We start from the raw sequence: 18,128 nt of genomic DNA, 5'->3' as shown, positions 1-18,128 counted from the left end.
CATAAAAGACACGTTCCTCTATGGCTGTTTGGGAACAACTGGAAGTCTCAAAAGCCCATGTTGCATACGCGTGTGTCGGTGTGTTTTCGTCCGTGTTCTCCCTTATATCGTTATTTGTTAAGGAGAAGTTATACATTGGTGAATCTACAGTTGCAGGGATCTTCGGATTAATCGTCGGACCAGTATGTTTGAATTGGTTCAACCCATTAACATGGGGGAATTCTGATTCCATCACGTTAGAAATTACCAGAATCGTGTTATGTCTACAAATCTTTGCCGTGGCCGTGGAACTTCCAAGAAAATATATGTTGAAACATTGGCTCTCAGTTACCATGCTACTATTACCAGTGATGACTACCGGTTGGTTAATAATTGGGCTCTTCGTATGGATTATAATTCCAGGTTTGAATTTCGCAGATAGTCTACTAGTATCTGCATGTATTACAGCTACAGATCCCATCCTGGCACAGTCCGTTGTTTCAGGTAAATTCGCACAGAAAGTTCCAGGACATTTAAGAAATTTGTTATCTGCAGAATCAGGTTGTAATGATGGTATGGCTTTCCCCTTCTTATTTTTATCTATGAACTTAATTTTGCATCCAGGGAATGCAGGAGAAATTGTAAAAGATTGGATCTGTGTGACCTTACTTTATGAATGTATATTTGGTTGTCTACTTGGTGTATTCATAGGTTATGTGGGCCGTCGAGCCATTCGATTTGCAGAAGAGAAAAGTATTATTGATCGTGAATCGTTCTTAGCATTTTACGTGGTTTTAGCATTTTGTTGTGCAGGATTTGGTTCCATATTAGGTGTAGATGATTTGTTAGTCTCCTTTGCGGCAGGTGCTGCTTTTGCATGGGATGGCTGGTTTGCCAAAAGTACAGAAGAGAGTAAAGTTTCTACAGTGATTGATTTATTACTAAATTATGCATATTTCATTTATTTTGGTGCCATTATCCCATGGAAACAATTTAATAATGGTGAATTAGGTCTGAATGTTTGGAGGTTGATTATTTTAGCAATTATCGTTATTTTTCTTCGTAGAATCCCAGCTGTCATGCTATTAAAACCACTGATTCCTGATATAAAATCGTGGCGTGAAGCACTCTTTGTGGGCCATTTTGGGCCCATTGGTGTAGGTGCAATATTTGCCGCAATTTTAGCCAGATCTGAATTAGAAGCAAGTGTCACCGATGAACCTACTCCGTTAAAGACACTTCCGGCACCCGGAACGAAACATTATCAGCTGATTGCCACTATTTGGCCCATCACATGTTTTTTCATATTAACTTCCATTATTGTTCATGGTTCATCAGTGGCCGTCATTACATTAGGCCGTCATCTAAATACCATTACATTGACGAAAACATTTACCACGCATACTACAAATGGGAATGGGAAAAGTTCATGGATGCAAAGATTACCATCATTGGATAAATCAGGTCGTTCATTTTCGTTACAAAGAGTGGATACACATAAAGAACCTACCCAAGGTACCACTACAATGTCAAGAACTAGTACTGTGGAAACAAGTGGTGTTCGTGTAAGAGCAGTTGGTGGTATGAGTAAGAAGGACGTTAGAGAGAGAAAACAAAAGGAAAGAAGAAAAAGAAGAAGAGATAAAATTTTCCATAAGAGAAATATTAGTAATTTATATGGTGGATATGATGATGAATTGAATGATCTTGGTAGGGAAAGATTACAAAGAGAAAAAGAAGCTCAAGCTGCTACATTTGCACTAAGTAGAGATGATAATGAATTACAATTGCCCATGCATGATGAAGTTGCATCATCAATCAATTCTCAAAACGTGATTGAAGGAAGTAGTGGTAGTACTAATGACCAAGAAAAACAAGAATCAGAACCATCTAATAAATCCAATTCTAGTGAGGAGGAATTTTCATCTTTAATGACATCTGAAGAAGAGGAAAGACGCCAAGAACTGAGGAAAAGGGAAGAGGAAGGTCATGTTGCGTATCAATCTGGTAATCAAATTATTATTGAAAATCGTCAAGGTGAAGTTATTAATGAAGCTGATCTTGATAGGCCACCAAGAGACGAGGAGGAAAGTGTCGGTGCTGATAGCCATAACTTCAGTTTGGCTAGTACAGTAAGTCGTGAGTCCTCTAATAGCTTACACAATTTGAAGAGGATATTGTCACCACCCGAAAAGCTTAGACAGGTTATATCTCAAGGCAGTGATAAACATATGAAGTATCGTGCATACAAGATGGATAACCATCTGATTATTGAAAATGAAGATGGTGAAGTGTTGAGAAGATATAAGATTAATCCACACCATCCTGATAAGAATAGGAAGGAGGGTACTACTGATCATAGAGACTCTGTTAGTACCGAAAGGAGTAGTAGTGTAAGCGGGAATAATGTTGTTACGAAGGCCTTAAATGCAGTTGGATTAAGAAGTCGTGCATCATCCTCCGTAGCGGCCACATCTCCACGCAGTCCAAGTCCACCAATTCATATAAAACCAAACCTTCATATTGATACAACGAAACAACGTCAACCAAGGCCGTTAACCCCAGTTCCAACACAAATGTATTCGTCCATATCAGAAGGCGAAGAGGATTACTCAGATGATGATGGAGCCAGTGGATATGGGAATGGCAGTGATGATGAGAATTTCCCAACACGTCGTCACAACCATACATCTGAAGAAGAAGAAGAGGGAGAGGAATATGATTCTGAATTTGAGCCAGGTGATGAACCCGAAACGCCGTTCGAGAGACAAAGAAGATTAGGTGCTTTAGGGAAACTGAATCATGATACTTCTGATGAGGAAGAAGAAGAAGACGATGATGATGAAAATAGAGAGGGGGATCACGATGAAGATGATTACAACGATGCTGAAGATAGTGACGATCAAGAGGGCGGTGATGAGGTACCACCAACGCCTGTTATAGAACACCCTGTTAGGGCAAGAGATAGAAGCGCAAGTACCACACAAAAGGTTGTATCCACACTAAGTAAGACTTTCCATTTTTAGATAAGGAACAGAAAATAAATAATGTACATAGATAAAATAAGTGATACTCATTCATATAAATAAAAAAAATTGATAAAAAAAAATGACTATAATTTAACTTCTATACAAAATTGATTAACTATTTATTATCACTGTTACTATTATTATTTACATGAAAACGAAGGATATCGTTAATGAACGTATTGAGTTCCTCTTGAGTTAATTTTTCACCTCCAATGAAGTCGATTCTTGTATGCTTCCCACCTAATGAACCAGCATTAATGTCCGAGAATTGAACCATATATTTATCCAAATATTTCAGTCTTAATACACTATGATGATGCGTAATTAAGTATTTGTAATTGACCATCTGTGTCTTGGAAGTGGGGTTCTTTGAAATGTTCACATTCATAGAATTTGGCAAGAGTAGTTTATTTTTCTTATCCTTGTTATTTGTTTGGAAATTTAACGTTGAATTCTTCAAGAATTGGTTTATACCATCTTGACTTGTGAGGAATGATGATGATGATGATGATGATGATGATGATGATGATGATGATGATGATGATGAGGTTTTCAAAGTTGTGGCGGTAGGTTCAAGCAGATCTATGTATGATTCCATATTGATAGCGTAATCAAATGGTGCTGTAGGAGTTTGTAGAATCATGGATTTTTTATTAAGCTGAGCTATACAACGAAGGGAATCCATTATTGGATGACCTTCTTCGTCTAATTCAAACCATAGTTCCACTGGTGGATAAGTAATCTTGGAATCAAATGATGCAGATACCAATGTATTTGGTATGAATTTTAGTTGAACATAATATTCATGTTTATCGATCGAAAATAATTCATCTTGAGTTAAGGACGAATCATATAGAGGTAAATTCAATAATCTTGATGCTAATTGTGGGATTTTTGGTTGGAAATATTGTATTGTTTTCCCATTTGATAGAGCTTGTAACGAATAACCCAATGACATGCTATACATTGATTTTTCTTGAGAATCTTCTTGTTGTGGTGCAAACATTTGGTAAATGGAATCCATATTGGTAATACTAAGTGTTAATGGTTCTTGTGGAACCGTAGTCATGGTACCCTTTTTCAATGGAATTTGCAATCTTGTCCATTCGTTGTCCTTGTGTAACCAATCAAATGCATCAATATCATTATAAGGATATTTTTTCAAGTTATTGGTGTTTCCATTGAGTGATGATGGTAGTACTGCTAATATCTGTTCGTTGGTCATGGAATGATCGTTATAAGTACCCCAAATCAACAGTTTTTTGGCCAATTCAATTCTTCTTTGACCAAATGCGGAAATCTTAAAGATTGTCTTGTTATTTGTATTACCGTTATTATCATTTTCAATTTTTTCAAAAACTGTATCAGTATGTGATTCAATCAAATTAATCAGATCTTTCAAATTCAATGTGGAACTCATTCCTTGTAATAAATGATCAATATTTACAAATTCGTTGATAACGTTAGATAAAATTTTCCTAATGGACACTTCTACGTATCTTGCTACCCCTCTGGTGGCCGCCTTTATAATAATTTTATTTTCATCTAATGGAAACGCAATGGTCAATCCATTGATTCTTGTCAAATTTTGTAATAATTTACCTCTTTGAGTGAACAACAATAGAGTAATTTCAGTATTTTGTAAATCCATGGTCAAAATCTCATACGATGACGAAGCCGTTGATGTATTTGTTGTTGCAGAAACTTGTTCTATAGAATTGGATTGCAATGATCCATCGTCACCATTTGTAACAATTTTACAATTCCACATTTTCAAAATAATTCTTTCAATTAATTTTGATTTGGTTACATGCGGTAAAGAAAGATTGAAATTCTGTTTAGTGTAAGATCTTAATTGTGGTAAAGTGTAAGATCCTTTCAATTTTTCCACGAGATTAATATACTCATAATGTGATATAGTTTCCGTAATGGGTCGTTGCACGTCAATGGATTGAATGACTTGCGGTGTTGTGACGTTAATCTTCGATACCAACAATTTATTAGTCTGTGATTCAATTTCTTGCAAAAGATTCGATTTGTTGGGTCTCTGAGTCAATTCCTTCAACGTCATATCTGAATCTACATCAAGATCAAAAATACCCTTGAATAAAGGGTTTTGAGTGGTTCTTGATTGGAAATGCGGTTGTTGTCTATTTTTGAAGAGTCCAGCTTCTTGATGATTCAAGACCACTATTTTCGCCTTTGAAGGTTTCAATTTCTTACCCCTTGTAATGGCGTGCTCCCCATCTTCTTCAATCTCAGTTACTGTCTGGTCCTGCTGTTGCTCTTCAGTATGAGAGTATAGTCTTCTCGAGTTTATAAAGGTACACTTATAATGTGATAAAGCGACCCGTTTGCTCGGCAAGACAAAACGTGACAGCATCGGCAGCATAATAGCTTGCTTTTTATAATAAGGTGAGAGGCAGTTGCTGTAGTGTTTAAGTTGATATTGGTGATATTCCATTTAACGGTTTGAATTATTTCAGTTAGAGTTTTGTCTTGATTACGTATTCAAGATTTTTCCCTTTTGGGCAAAAGGATGAAAAGTTGAAAAAAACGAATACTTCGAAGAATAGAGAGTAGTAAACAAAAAACAAGAGAAGAGGTAGAGTCGAACAGGGTGCGATGGGGAGACCACGTAATGATTGTGTGAAGTTATATTTTGAACAATTCAATAATGAAGTGGATGAATTCTTCAATGCTGATTTCCAAGTGGATTACGAATTGAGAGCTTCACGTATTCATGTGGACAGTAAGATCAAATATTTAGAAAGAGAGGAAGCTAAGAAAGGAATTACTCCAGATGTAGAAGATGACGATGACGATGAGGCAAAGAATAAAAAACCCATTCCATTGGGTGTGCATTGGAGTTCACGAGAGAAACGGTTGTTTTTCCATTATTTATCTCGATACTCTATCCATCGATTAGACGAATGGTATAGAAAAGTGGGTTCCGGTAGTAAATCGAAATATGAAGTGTTAACGTATTACCGTGTCCTGCGATCCAATTTACATGCAATCAAGAGACGGAACACCATTGATAAAAGGAAAAAGGGACTATTCGCAGGAATACTACGAAGAAAGGACTTACCCATAGCATACGAGATGTCCGAATCATTTGTTCAATTGGAAGAAACCATGGCGGCATCGTTGCCCACGGGCATTGACGCCGTGTACAGCGAGACGCCGTCGGACGAGACGCAGTTGATTACCCTGCAGCCGTGGGAGCGGCGTTGGCACTCCGTTCTCCGTCGGAGTCCGACGGTGTCAACGCAACAGTCCGCTTTACCTGTCTCGGTCGAGGCTTACGATTATTTGACACGATTAGCTAAGCGACATCTCCGCCAAGTGATTTACTCGACGGTTCTGCCGCAATTGGAGCGGAAAGCCATCGCCGTCCGTGATAAGGATGACGATAACAGCGATAAATTGCACACGGTGCATTTGGTCACGAGAAGGGACGTTCTCACGGGTATCCACAGACTAAGATTAATGTTACGGGACACAAAGCGTGTTCCTCTGTTGGCAGAGACGTGGTTACAGACCTTATCTAAGTTTGAACTGCAAATATCGGAGAGTAAGAATAAGAGCAACTTGAGTGGCTCGATAATAAGGAACTCACGCACTCTTAATGACCTGGTGGAGTGTTTTACGAGAGAGGTGCCCTTTTTGGAGCCTCTGCCGTTATTGCGGAAGGGTGCAGATTCTGCTGTAACGGAACCCATAGTGGATGGGACAATAGCCGCCGAGGAGGAGATGGCACTTTGTCAGTGGGAAACGTTGGAGATGGAACAAGAGGACATGCGGCGATCCAGACGATACTGCAACGCGCTATTGCAGCGGTTTACGCGTTCTCAAACTCCAATTAGCATCGCCGTACAACAAGACGAGCCGTTACCCGGCGCGCCTGCCCGGTCGAAAGCCGCACTTAACCGGTTTTTGTATTCGTAGTCCGTTACATAACCGCATGCTCGGTTATGTAAGCCCCGCAATAAGCTAAGATAAGGGCGACGGGAAGCGAACTCCACCGGTCACGATAATAATGATAATAATAGCAATCTGAAAGGAAATTCTTATCCAGAGGAGATTGATTACCTGGAACTACAGAGATCTTTTGCTATTTACTCTTTTCTGAACATTATTTAAATGGTCAGTTATTCATTCTTATCAGACTTCTCCCTATTCTTATTCTACTGCTTTACTTTGCTTTACTATATTTCTGCTAATACATAAGATACTGTAACAACATCAACAACATACCTACTTTAAAACTTCTATCCCTCTGAAGACAATTTAATGAAATCATCCTTCAAATCAATAACTACTTACCGCTTATTAAACAATCAATTTAGATTAGTAACAAATAATATTTGCTGCATCCCTTCTTCTGCAAGGACAGATTGCAAAATTAATCTGTCATTTTCAAATTCAGATTATATTAATAGGAGGTTCTATGTCACAGAATCATCTTTAACTCCAATAAAAAATTATATCCCATCTGCTGATACTGCATTCGCCGTTAATCCAGATTCAACAACAACATCTTCTTCTGCATCATTACCAACGACAACTACATCTCCTAAATCAATTACAACTGCCGCTACCATTGCCGCCAATGCTGTCATTACAGCTTCCACTAATGAAATACCTCTGGCAGATAATACAACTAATGATGATAGCAAGAGCACATTTCTCATCAATCCAGAAGATATGACATCGTCTTATTACGAACAATCACCACCAGACTCAACACATTATTTGAAGACATTATCATTCCATGAACTATTCTCCTTAGGATGTATTGGGATCGCAACAATAAATAAACAATTCTTAAACCTAATTATTAAATTGTTCCCATATATCCCAATCCCTCTAATCAAGATTTTTGTTTCCAAATTATATTGTGGTGGTATTACACCCACAGAAGTATTAAAATGTGGTCAAAATCTACAATTAAGAGGTATTACAAACATGATGCTATCTTTAACCATTGAAAACTCAGAAGGTGGGAAACAAAACATTGATATCAACCACATTATCCAAGAAACAATAAACTCTATCCATACTGTATTGAAACCGAACCTTTTGAACCAAATTGAGAAAGTGGATGACATTAACGATATAGCTCCAGGTTACATCGCCTTGAAACCATCAGCATTGGTGGATAACCCAAGGGAAGTCCTACTAAACTTCCAAAACGAAACAGACCCTATTTGGGTGGAAAAGAGGACACAACTTATTGAAAATTGTTCCAAGATTAATGAAATAATCTTCCAATTAAACAATGACTTATTTAAATTATACCCTGAAAGAAAGGCACCCTTCTTTGTTTGTACCATTGATGCTGAGAAATTCGATCTTCAAATAAATGGTGTCTATGCATTACAAAGAATATTGATGCAAAAATTTAATCCAGTGTCTTCTCCCTTAGTTTCATGCATAGGTACGTGGCAATTATATTTACGTGATTCCAAACAACATTTGAATGAAGAAATTAAGCTAGCTAAGGAAAACGGTTATAAATTGGGGTTGAAATTGGTAAGAGGCGCATACATGCATTCTGAATTGAATAGAGACTCTATAATACATTCCAATAAATTCGATACTGATATGAATTACGATCAAATTGTCATGGACATTATCAAAGACCTCTCTAAGAATGGTGATCAATCCATCTACGGTCATTTGGTAGTGGCATCACACAATTACAAGTCACAATTAATTGCCACGAAATTACTTAAGGAATCAAAATCATTGTATGCCAATTCTAACGTCGTGTTAGGTCAATTATTGGGTATGGCGGATAACGTTACTCACGACTTGGTCTACAATCATGGTGCTAAGAATATTATCAAATATGTTCCCTGGGGACCACCATTGGAAACAAAGGATTATCTATTGAGAAGATTGCAAGAAAATGGTGATGCTGTGAGAGCTGATAACGGATGGCCTCTTTGTAAAGCTGTCTTTAAGACTTTGTTCCTCCTGTAAGGTGTATTTCACCCACCCTGAGGGTTCAAGAGTATATTATTATTATTTAACTTGTAAGTTTTATATTATTCTAAACTAAATATTGGATGAATATCCTTCAAATACAACAATTATTACACAAGTATTGATTCCATTTTATATACTAACAATGAGATATTGAGCGTGTTACCAAGATATTTACTTTACCGATTTAAAAACGATGTAAAAAGCAATTCAATTTATTATCCCAAATATTTTTTTCAAGTGTTAGAACAAAACAAATGTGGGTTACAGAAGTTATTCAACTATAAGCTTGTTTGGCAAATTTACATTTTCTATATCGTGCTCTAAATCACAGGTGAGGTAATCCAACAATGGTAGAGCTGGAAACTTTTGAAAATTAAAATCATCCGTGATAGTTTAATGGTTAGAATGGGCGCTTGTCGCGTGCCAGATCGGGGTTCAATTCCCCGTCGCGGAGATATATTTTTTTGATTATTCATCTTGGATATTTTTGCCATTTTTCTAACATAACCTATTGATAACTTAAAAAGAACAATGGAACGCTATATCTTAAAGTTGCTACCTAATTGCGATAACCCTTGACAATGAAATTCGTGGCATTGATATCAGGAGGTAAAGATTCCTTTTATAACATCCTTCATTGTCAAAAAATTAATCATGAATTAGTCGCTCTGGCAAACCTGTACCCAGCGATTCAAACAGAACAAGAATTAGATAGTTTTATGTTTCAAACGGTGGGTCACGATATCATACCCCTATACGAGAAATGTATTGGTGTCCCACTGTTCAGAAGATCTATTGAGTCGAAAACTTCCAAAAACGTCGATTTGAATTATTTGCCCACTAAAGATGATGAAATTGAAATACTATTCGAGTTATTATCCGAAGTCAAATCAAATTGTCCTGGTCTGGAAGCAGTTAGTGTCGGTGCAATCCTTTCCTCTTATCAACGTACTAGGGTGGAAAATGTTTGTCAAAGGTTAGGACTAGTTGTGTTAAGTTATTTATGGCAGAGAGATCAAGAGGAATTAATGTCTGAGATGTGCTCCATGTCTAAACAGGGCGAAGAAGATGAACTTTCTTGTAAGTTGGATGCAAGGATCATTAAAGTTGCTGCCATTGGGTTGGATAAATCACACCTAGGGAAATCATTACCTGAAATTTTCCCTCACATGCAAAAGTTAAATAGATTATATCAGGTTCATATTTGTGGGGAAGGTGGGGAATTTGAAACTATGGTTCTCGATGCACCATTTTTTAAGAATGGAAATTTGAAATTGCTATCTATGGAACCACAAGCTGATAATGATGATAATGATGGAGTTTATAGTGTAAGATTGAATGTCGAATTTCAGGAAAGAGTAGTTAGTGAAGATACAGTCCTCCAGTTATTAGAACAGTTGCCTCAGCCACCCAGGTTGAATGAGAAGTGGACTTCTATTCTATCAAGTTTCCAAGAAGAAACATTTGCTAAGTCTGTCACCAAGACTACTCAACTTTCAACAATCCCTGAGTGCAAATATCGTAATTCAGTCAATAAAGTTGGGAACTTACTATACATTTCCAATTTATGCCCCAAGGATAGTGAATTGAACGTTGAACAACAGGCCAAACAGGTATTTCAACAGTTAGACAAGATCATGAAGGAAAATTCGTTATTCCCTTCACAAATATTATTTTCATCTCTAATACTAGCAAATATGTCAAATTTTGCCACAGTCAATCAGGTATACAACGATTTCTTTCGTATTAATAAGTGGGGACCCTTACCACCATCTAGGGCCTGTGTGGGATCCGTTCTCTCAAATAATGTTCAATTGCAATTATCTGTAACCATAGATACTTCTCACAAGGTGATCGAAATAAAAAATTCATCTCATACGATGCTAAATAAAAACAAGGATGGGCTACATGTTCAAGGAAGATCATTTTGGGCACCATGTAACATTGGTCCATATTCGCAAGCTATATGGTCCAAAAATGATCCTAGAAAACTTACCTATATGAGTGGTCAAATTGCGTTGGATCCACCAACTATGAACCTAGTAAAGGATCCTATTCTTGATCCATTGCTATCTTTGCGTCATTTTGATACATTGAAGTGTACTATCGATACTAAATATCAACTTACAATGACTTGCTTTATTTCAGACTTATCAATGGTGGAGAAGACTACGAAACTTTGGTCAATTTATAGTGATGAATCAGATTATCAAGAAGTCCCCGTCGGATGTCTAATCGTGGTGAAAATTTCTCAATTACCAAGAAGTGCTTCTTGTGAATGGGGTGGGATAACATGCAAGGACTTACAAGATTATAACGATACTGATTCCGATTCAGACTTTAGTCTGGATAAAGTTAGTATTCAATTAGATTCACTGAACTTAGTAGAGAGAATTAATTGGTTTGAAACTTGTATTACGTCAGGTAATGATAAACAATATATTGCAACCACATTTGTAAATTCAAATGATTCCCTTCTCGACCTCTTAAATGAACTAGCAAAGAGGCCATCACAAGTGACACTATATGGTAATCCGCTAAATGTAGATGCCATATTGCCAACCTTTGTTAACGTCGAATTCTACCCAGTTGAGCAAATATACAATTACAAGGGGGAAGAATATATGTATGGGTTACATATTAGATATTAGATGCATAATAAAAACACTTTATAGATTAATCGAAACAATTTATCAAATTTTGAATATACATAGCGTTACAATTCTATTTTCATGCGGCGCTTCGCAGTTTTCTACAATAAGGAAGTTTCAAAATAATTTGAGTCAAAGAAACTTTACTTAACTACAAAAAGGCAGATAAAGTCCTGAATCACAATAAACTAGTCAGTAATGTCATACTCATACGAAGAAGAGAGTAAAAAGCTGTTGGATTATCTTCGAGTAGTCTGTGAAAAAGCTGAAGAGAACAAAAATGGTCGAAGTAGAAAAAGAATGGAAATAGAAAGAAAAATGAGAACACAATTCAGAGCGGTAATGGAGATGCAAACAGCAGTGGCTAATTATAGGTACGATTTGATACCCTCTGGAATGGTGAAATACTACGTTCAAAACTATACCGATATGGCCTATTTACAGGCCAGCATTTATAATATCACTAAAAACAAAGGACCAAATTATCTATTAGACCCTCATGACGATGACAGAATAATAACTGAATTATTAAAATACAGGCGTGCCAAAGACGCAGAAGCAGCTGCTTCTGCGCAAAATGACTCGAATGCTTTACAACAATCTCACTTTAAGGTTGAAAAAGGAGGAAAGAAAGAAACTACTGACCATTTGGCCGAAACAGCAAGGAATAATTTTGTTCCACCTCTGTCAAAAGACCACCCTGAGGTAGCAGCACCAATATTATTACCCACAACAATACCGCAAGATGTTTTTGAACCAATCAAGATTCCCTCAAATACAAATTCATTGAGAAAAACCCTTGAATCCGTCAAACAAAGTGTAACATCTAATGTGGAACTTTCTCAACTTTCCAAATTAACATCTGCTGATGAAAATCCCAAGACTTCCAAGAGTGATTTTATCCAGGATCTGGCCAACAATCTTAGTAAAGATGCCAGTCATCCCCAGAAATCGACTTCTCAACCGCGTGAGACAAACCCTTTAATGGAAGCAAATATTGTAGAAAGCATATCGCATACTAACATCCAATCTGATATCGATACATCTGCACATACTCCTGAAGTTGCAACGGCTCATGACAGCCTAGTAAACAGAACTCCCGTGAAATCAATAAGTACTGAAGCTAATATTGGCCAGCAACTACTCGATAAACCTTCCAATGAACCTTCAATAAGTCCAATGCTAAGAAAAGAAAAGGATGTAAACGTTACAAAAAATAAAAGTGTACCCAGTAATAAAAGTGACGATTACATATCTGAACAAATAAAAGAGAACTCAAGTACTGTGACCAAGATTATCGATAACCCTGTAAACGAGAACCCATTGAAAGATCAAGTATTAAAATCTATAAATGGACAAGTCTCGCAAATTCCCCATCCCAAAACCGCTAAAGATTCAATAGAACCAAAATCACCCGTCCAAAACATATCCTCCAACCAGGCATCCTCTCTTGAACATCCACCCGTAAATAACCTTTTAGCCGCTACAAGCATATTCCATTCGCAAACTAATTTGTCTGAATTCAAGGCAATATCGACGCCTCAATATAGTCATGTAATATCTGGCCCACCATCTGTGGAACCAAAAGAAAGCAAGAAGGCACAGCCAAATGAGTCTTTAAAAAATAATGGTAAAACCCCTAACCCAACAACTGTATTGCCGACAACAACTGAAAACAATGCAAACAAGGCAAGCATATTAAATTCCTCTTTAATTAGTACCTCTAAAAGAATATTGGATTTACCAAACTCGTCCTTGCCTGCTGGCCCAGATGCTGGCCGAGCTAATGAACACAAGCCTAAGAAAAGAAAACTTGAATCTAGTACGGTGGGTGATGAGCAGGTCGTCAAAGTACCGACCCTATCACAGACAGAGACTGATAAAATGGACACTCTACTACTAGCTGATTCCAACTCTTCTATTGAAGCTGATTCAAAGTCGATTGTACCAGCCTCAATTGCTTCCTCAGCAGCTACTAGCAAAATAAAAGAAAGTTCCAAAAGCAAGTCAAGTTCGTCAAATATAGAACATAAAGATAATAGCAACTTATTTCGCTCCACGAATATGGAGACTAGCAAAACCACAATCACAACCTCAATCCTAAATAATCTTGTAAATGTCTCAAACTCAGAAACTCTTAGGGAACAAACCACCAAAGATAGTGTATCTTCTACTCAAAAAGGTAATTCACTACTTGACTCAGAGTCTCCCGTGACAGACCCCCGAAAATCTGATAAATTGAAAGACGCCAAGGACCTTGATGTTTTAACTCAAGAACCCCTTAACCCTTCGATATCTGGATTACAAATTTCTCCGACAAATGTTCAAAGTAGGCCTGGTAATGCTGAAAATCAATTCGAACTTACTAGAGAACCTGATACTAAAGTTGAAGTTCCTCAGGCAAATAGCAAATCCATTGATACGAAAGAGCAACTACTAAACCCCCCGCCAAATGATACCAGTGTGAGTAATACAGCCTTGTTAGGTAACCTCAATTCGAGTACAGAGGAACGGTCAAATATCTCGTATCCAGCATCCTCACCTGTCTCGACGACAACTAATATTCTTGAAGTTAAAAACTCGGCCAAGGTTGATTTAAAGGAAAGCTTTAAGGACCAAACCAAAACAACTAATGAGCCTGAGATGACTGAAAACAATAGTATGATCACCAATAGACATGAAGAAACTGAAGTCCTTGAACAAAATCAGGTAATTGAAGACGCCACTATTCACAAACGCGCAACTATTGATAACACTCACTCAGCGCAACAAAAGTTATTAGCATCTCCTATTCATTCTAAAAACACTCCTCCCAAATCAACTCGAATAATAGGCAGGCAGTCACCTGCTCAGTTCATACCTGCAAGGCCCATGTCTTCGTTATCAGGCCGTATTATAGATAGTAAGAAGCCTAGTAATATAGAAAGTGAAGAAATTGGGCGAAACACTAATACGTCAGTAGAACATAAGCCTACTACCTACAGGAGTAAATCTTCTTCAGCTTTAGTTAGGAGGGGAAGATCACCAGTTGAATCTTTGCCCATCTACGAAACAAAACCCTTGAGTAAGGGCTCTGTTTTGACATCAACGACATCGAGGTTTGGCTCTCATGTTATAGAACTTCCTCGCTCCAGATATGGTAGTCCTATTTCAAGTGGAAAATCAGGCAGGAACAGACCTTCAAGCCAACTTTTAGACTCTAATAGGACCGCCAGATTGCCTTCAATTTCGAGGTTTGGGTTGAGTGCACCACCCCCATCTTTACCAATTACACCAACTATCAAAAAATCCAACCACCCTATAAGTGTATCCCTATCTAATTCAAGAGATAGAACTTCCAAGTTTGGAGCTGCATCAAGAAATTATCCCATTTCTAACGGGCCAGCCAGGAGAATCACAACCCCAATTTCAACTACAGATCCTTCTTTTGCTTTGACCGGAAAGGATGATTCTCCGAAAAAGCAACCGATGGTTATATCCTTCTTGAATCCTGACCAGAATGTTTTGCCTTCTCGTCCAATGAGTGGTGATGTGGCATTAGGTGGTAAAAAACAACCAAAATCCTTGAGAAAAATGGGCAATATTGCTAGGAAGTATAATTTAGAAGAATAGAGGTATATATTCATATTTTTTAAGACAAAAAATAGATGTATTGTGTATATAATATAGCAATGGATTATATCTTTAGTCATCAATAAATGCACCTGAATATGTTAAAGACCAAGTTAAACTTTGCCCACCATCCAAGAAAGTTGGTTTAAAATTTGCATCGCTAAAGAATGAATATGAAATTAAAGGATCAAATAGTGCGACATTCAACATAATTATTCCTTTCCAGCCATCTTCGATATCACCTACAAGTGCTAATAACTTTTGTTCCCATTCTTCCTTGACAAATTGTGGAGATCTTATAAACGATGATGCAGGTGTAATTGGAATGGCATGAATCATTTGGATATATTGCAATTGATTACCAAAATATGTCGTATGATCAATTTTATTTTCAAAAAGGATTCCACTGACTTTGTTCGAAATAAACTCTTTGGGTTCAGTAGTATTGTTATCTTGATATAAGAAGTAATGGTTCAATGATGTTCTTAATATTCCTAATTGAATTTCTCCTAGTTTCTCCAGTTGTGAATTCTTAGTAACTTGACCCCATAATTTCAAAGCATATGAGGCATTAACATCCTCAGAACTAGATTCTTCATCTTTACCATCTCCGCTTTCAAATAAACCTTTTGCCCAAGAATGTCCATTAAACCAGTCAAACGATCTAAACTGTGGGAAATAAGGGTCCTTTTCGGAAGGATTAGCATAATCTCTAATCAAGGTTTCTACCCATTCTTTATTGGAACTTAACCACGATTCATCATTGGGGTTAATGTCTTGGTCTACTTTAGCTATGATGGCCGCAGTAATAACATGATAAGAATAATGGAAATGATGGTCATTATAAAACGAATTACCAAAGTCTTGAGAACTGGTTCCTGAAGATATTAACCCATGCCATGTTGTATCATAATTCAAGGGTAGTTTTTGTTTATTATCTATGAATCTCTGCATTGCCTGTTTTAAGTTTATCAGTAAATTAGTAGTCAGATCATTATTGTGGATGATGAAATGGCAACAATATAAGATCCATGCATATTTAGCCAACGATTTTCCTGAAAAATACATTGAATCTAAATTGGATTCCTCCAGTACGTTTTGTTCAGATTCTATCATGGCGGCTCGAGTAATTGCTTGAATTGTCGCTGAAGAGTATTTGGGATGTTGTCTATTAGGTACAGTAGTCCATGGGTCAAATTGTAAATTCGATGGTGGTACAGTGATAATCATATCAAATTCATTAGTGATAAATCCTCGCATAACGCCCATCACAGTGGAATCCAATGTTAATTGTGTTTCTCTTTCCATTGTCTTACTCGTGAAGGTCTCGATATGATGAGGTAATGCGAATAGTAACGTGGAACCCGACCGGGATTGACCTTGTGTAATATACGATAATCTATAATTTGCTTCTTGATCGTTTGTGTTTGAGATAAATGCTGATACTGTACAATCAGTTGGATAACATCCTACTGCATCATCCAGTACGGGGTCATCTAATGGGACCAATTGTATGATAGTTCCATTAATGCATGTGTCAGAGACAACTGTGTTCATATCCCTTAATGATAGACTCATGGATTGTCCATCTTGAGCAGATGGTAAAATGATGTAAAGTGACCAAACTCTATTATCTTCCAATATAGCTTGATACTTAATGGTGTTCTCCCTAGTCTGAACTAGAGACAATGATTTGAATCCGATAGCAGAATATAATTGAGGTGTCAAATTATAATAAATCATTGTTATAAACCCCATTCCCTGCACGAGTGGACACCAAATGAACTGATTATCATTTTTTTTTAATTGTAATTGTAACGACATGTGCTTACAATCAGCAAAACCTAAAGATGGAATTGACATGCCATCGTCATGAAGTTCTCTAGCAGTGAAGACAAAGGCTCTTATGTTTGTGGGACAGAAATAGAATTGTGGTGGTGTCTCAGTGGAGAATACTCTTTGAGCGGCCAGAATGTGTGATATGGCTATCCCCGGTGTATCTCTATCATACCATAATGAATATGGGTGCGTCCATGTTGGATTTGATTGTTCTCCTAAAAGGAAATTACCGTAAAACTTATTAGTTGGTATGGACATATTATTATTGTTTATATTGTTGGGTAATGGTAATTCATGCATTTTTCTTGGGAATATGTCAGATGGTGGACTAGTGGATAAGGAGAAATCTAGTATATTGGTGGATTCATCAAAGAGAGGAAAACTACTTGAAGCTTGACACGCAGTTTCTGTAGCAGTATGTTGTAAAGGTTCCAATGATGAAGAGACACTAGCTCGTCTAGATGATATGGAAGGTGATCTTGATCTTGGAGGTAACCGAGGTGGTCTCGAGGGCAAAGGAGGAGGAGGAAGATCATTAACAGCATTCAAATTATGCGATAAAGAAACACTACTGCTTCTTCTTGGATGTAAGGGAGGTGGAGTAGTAGCAGTCAGGTTATGTGATGATGAAGCACTATTACTTCTTCTCGGATGTACAGGGGGTGGGATCATAAGATAGTCATCATTGACGTTTAAACTCAAAGCTGATGGTCTTGTCGGTAGTGGAGGAGGTCTTGCATTGACGTCTACTTCTGAGTATGGTGGAGGTCTCTCATAAAGATCATATTGTTGCTGTAGAGCTTGTTGCTCGATTGTAATTGAAGGGATACGAACTGGCGGAGGAGCAGGTGGTCTGGAATAAGACATTGAGTAGCGACTGTGCAGATAGGTTCTTAATAAAAACGGGGACGGTACTAGCCAGCTAGTAACCAATTATGATATGTTTGTTCTCAATCTTGTAAATTTTTGTGACAATTGAATCTTAGCATTGTATAACTGTAACAATATAAGCCTCCATAAA

The 18,128-nt window shown here is 37.3% G+C and overlaps 6 protein-coding genes and 1 non-coding gene across 7 annotated transcripts; 5 read left to right on the top strand and 2 right to left on the bottom strand.

The window, feature by feature from the left end:
* Window positions 1-20: 20 nt before the first annotated feature.
* NHA1 (Nha1p) lies at window positions 21-3,005 on the top strand (the record flags this gene model as incomplete). The annotated part of the gene is made up of 1 exon (XM_003675626.1): window positions 21-3,005. One exon carries the CDS (start codon window positions 21-23, stop codon window positions 3,003-3,005), a length of 2,985 nt encoding a protein of 994 aa, XP_003675674.1.
* A 118-nt stretch (window positions 3,006-3,123) lies between these two features.
* SLS1 (Sls1p) lies at window positions 3,124-5,472 on the bottom strand (the record flags this gene model as incomplete). Its single annotated transcript, XM_003675625.1, has 1 exon — window positions 3,124-5,472. The coding sequence occupies one exon, from the start codon at window positions 5,470-5,472 to the stop codon at window positions 3,124-3,126; it is 2,349 nt and encodes a 782-aa protein (XP_003675673.1).
* Window positions 5,473-5,633: 161 nt separating this feature from the next.
* RRN5 (Rrn5p) lies at window positions 5,634-6,959 on the top strand (the record flags this gene model as incomplete). Its single annotated transcript, XM_003675624.1, has 1 exon — window positions 5,634-6,959. One exon carries the CDS (start codon window positions 5,634-5,636, stop codon window positions 6,957-6,959), a length of 1,326 nt encoding a protein of 441 aa, XP_003675672.1.
* A 345-nt stretch (window positions 6,960-7,304) lies between these two features.
* PUT1 (proline dehydrogenase) lies at window positions 7,305-8,999 on the top strand (the record flags this gene model as incomplete). The annotated part of the gene is made up of 1 exon (XM_003675623.1): window positions 7,305-8,999. One exon carries the CDS (start codon window positions 7,305-7,307, stop codon window positions 8,997-8,999), a length of 1,695 nt encoding a protein of 564 aa, XP_003675671.1.
* A 388-nt stretch (window positions 9,000-9,387) lies between these two features.
* NCAS0Ctrna1D lies at window positions 9,388-9,459 on the top strand. The gene has a single exon. It is a non-coding gene; the product is annotated as a tRNA-Asp (tRNA).
* Window positions 9,460-11,854: 2,395 nt separating this feature from the next.
* Window positions 11,855-15,268, top strand: NCAS0C03140 (uncharacterized protein; the record flags this gene model as incomplete). The annotated part of the gene is made up of 1 exon (XM_003675622.1): window positions 11,855-15,268. The coding sequence occupies one exon, from the start codon at window positions 11,855-11,857 to the stop codon at window positions 15,266-15,268; it is 3,414 nt and encodes a 1,137-aa protein (XP_003675670.1).
* Window positions 15,269-15,340: 72 nt separating this feature from the next.
* On the bottom strand, window positions 15,341-17,974 carry ACF2 (endo-1,3(4)-beta-glucanase; the record flags this gene model as incomplete). The annotated part of the gene is made up of 1 exon (XM_003675621.1): window positions 15,341-17,974. The coding sequence occupies one exon, from the start codon at window positions 17,972-17,974 to the stop codon at window positions 15,341-15,343; it is 2,634 nt and encodes an 877-aa protein (XP_003675669.1).
* Window positions 17,975-18,128: the final 154 nt, after the last annotated feature.

The sequence above is a fragment of the Naumovozyma castellii genome, chromosome 3 (genome assembly GCF_000237345.1).
Source record: "Naumovozyma castellii chromosome 3, complete genome".
Taxonomy (NCBI): Eukaryota; Fungi; Ascomycota; class Saccharomycetes; order Saccharomycetales; family Saccharomycetaceae; genus Naumovozyma; species Naumovozyma castellii.
Note: the sequence above shows the minus strand (reverse complement) of the source record. Positions and strands in the feature narration are given on the sequence as shown.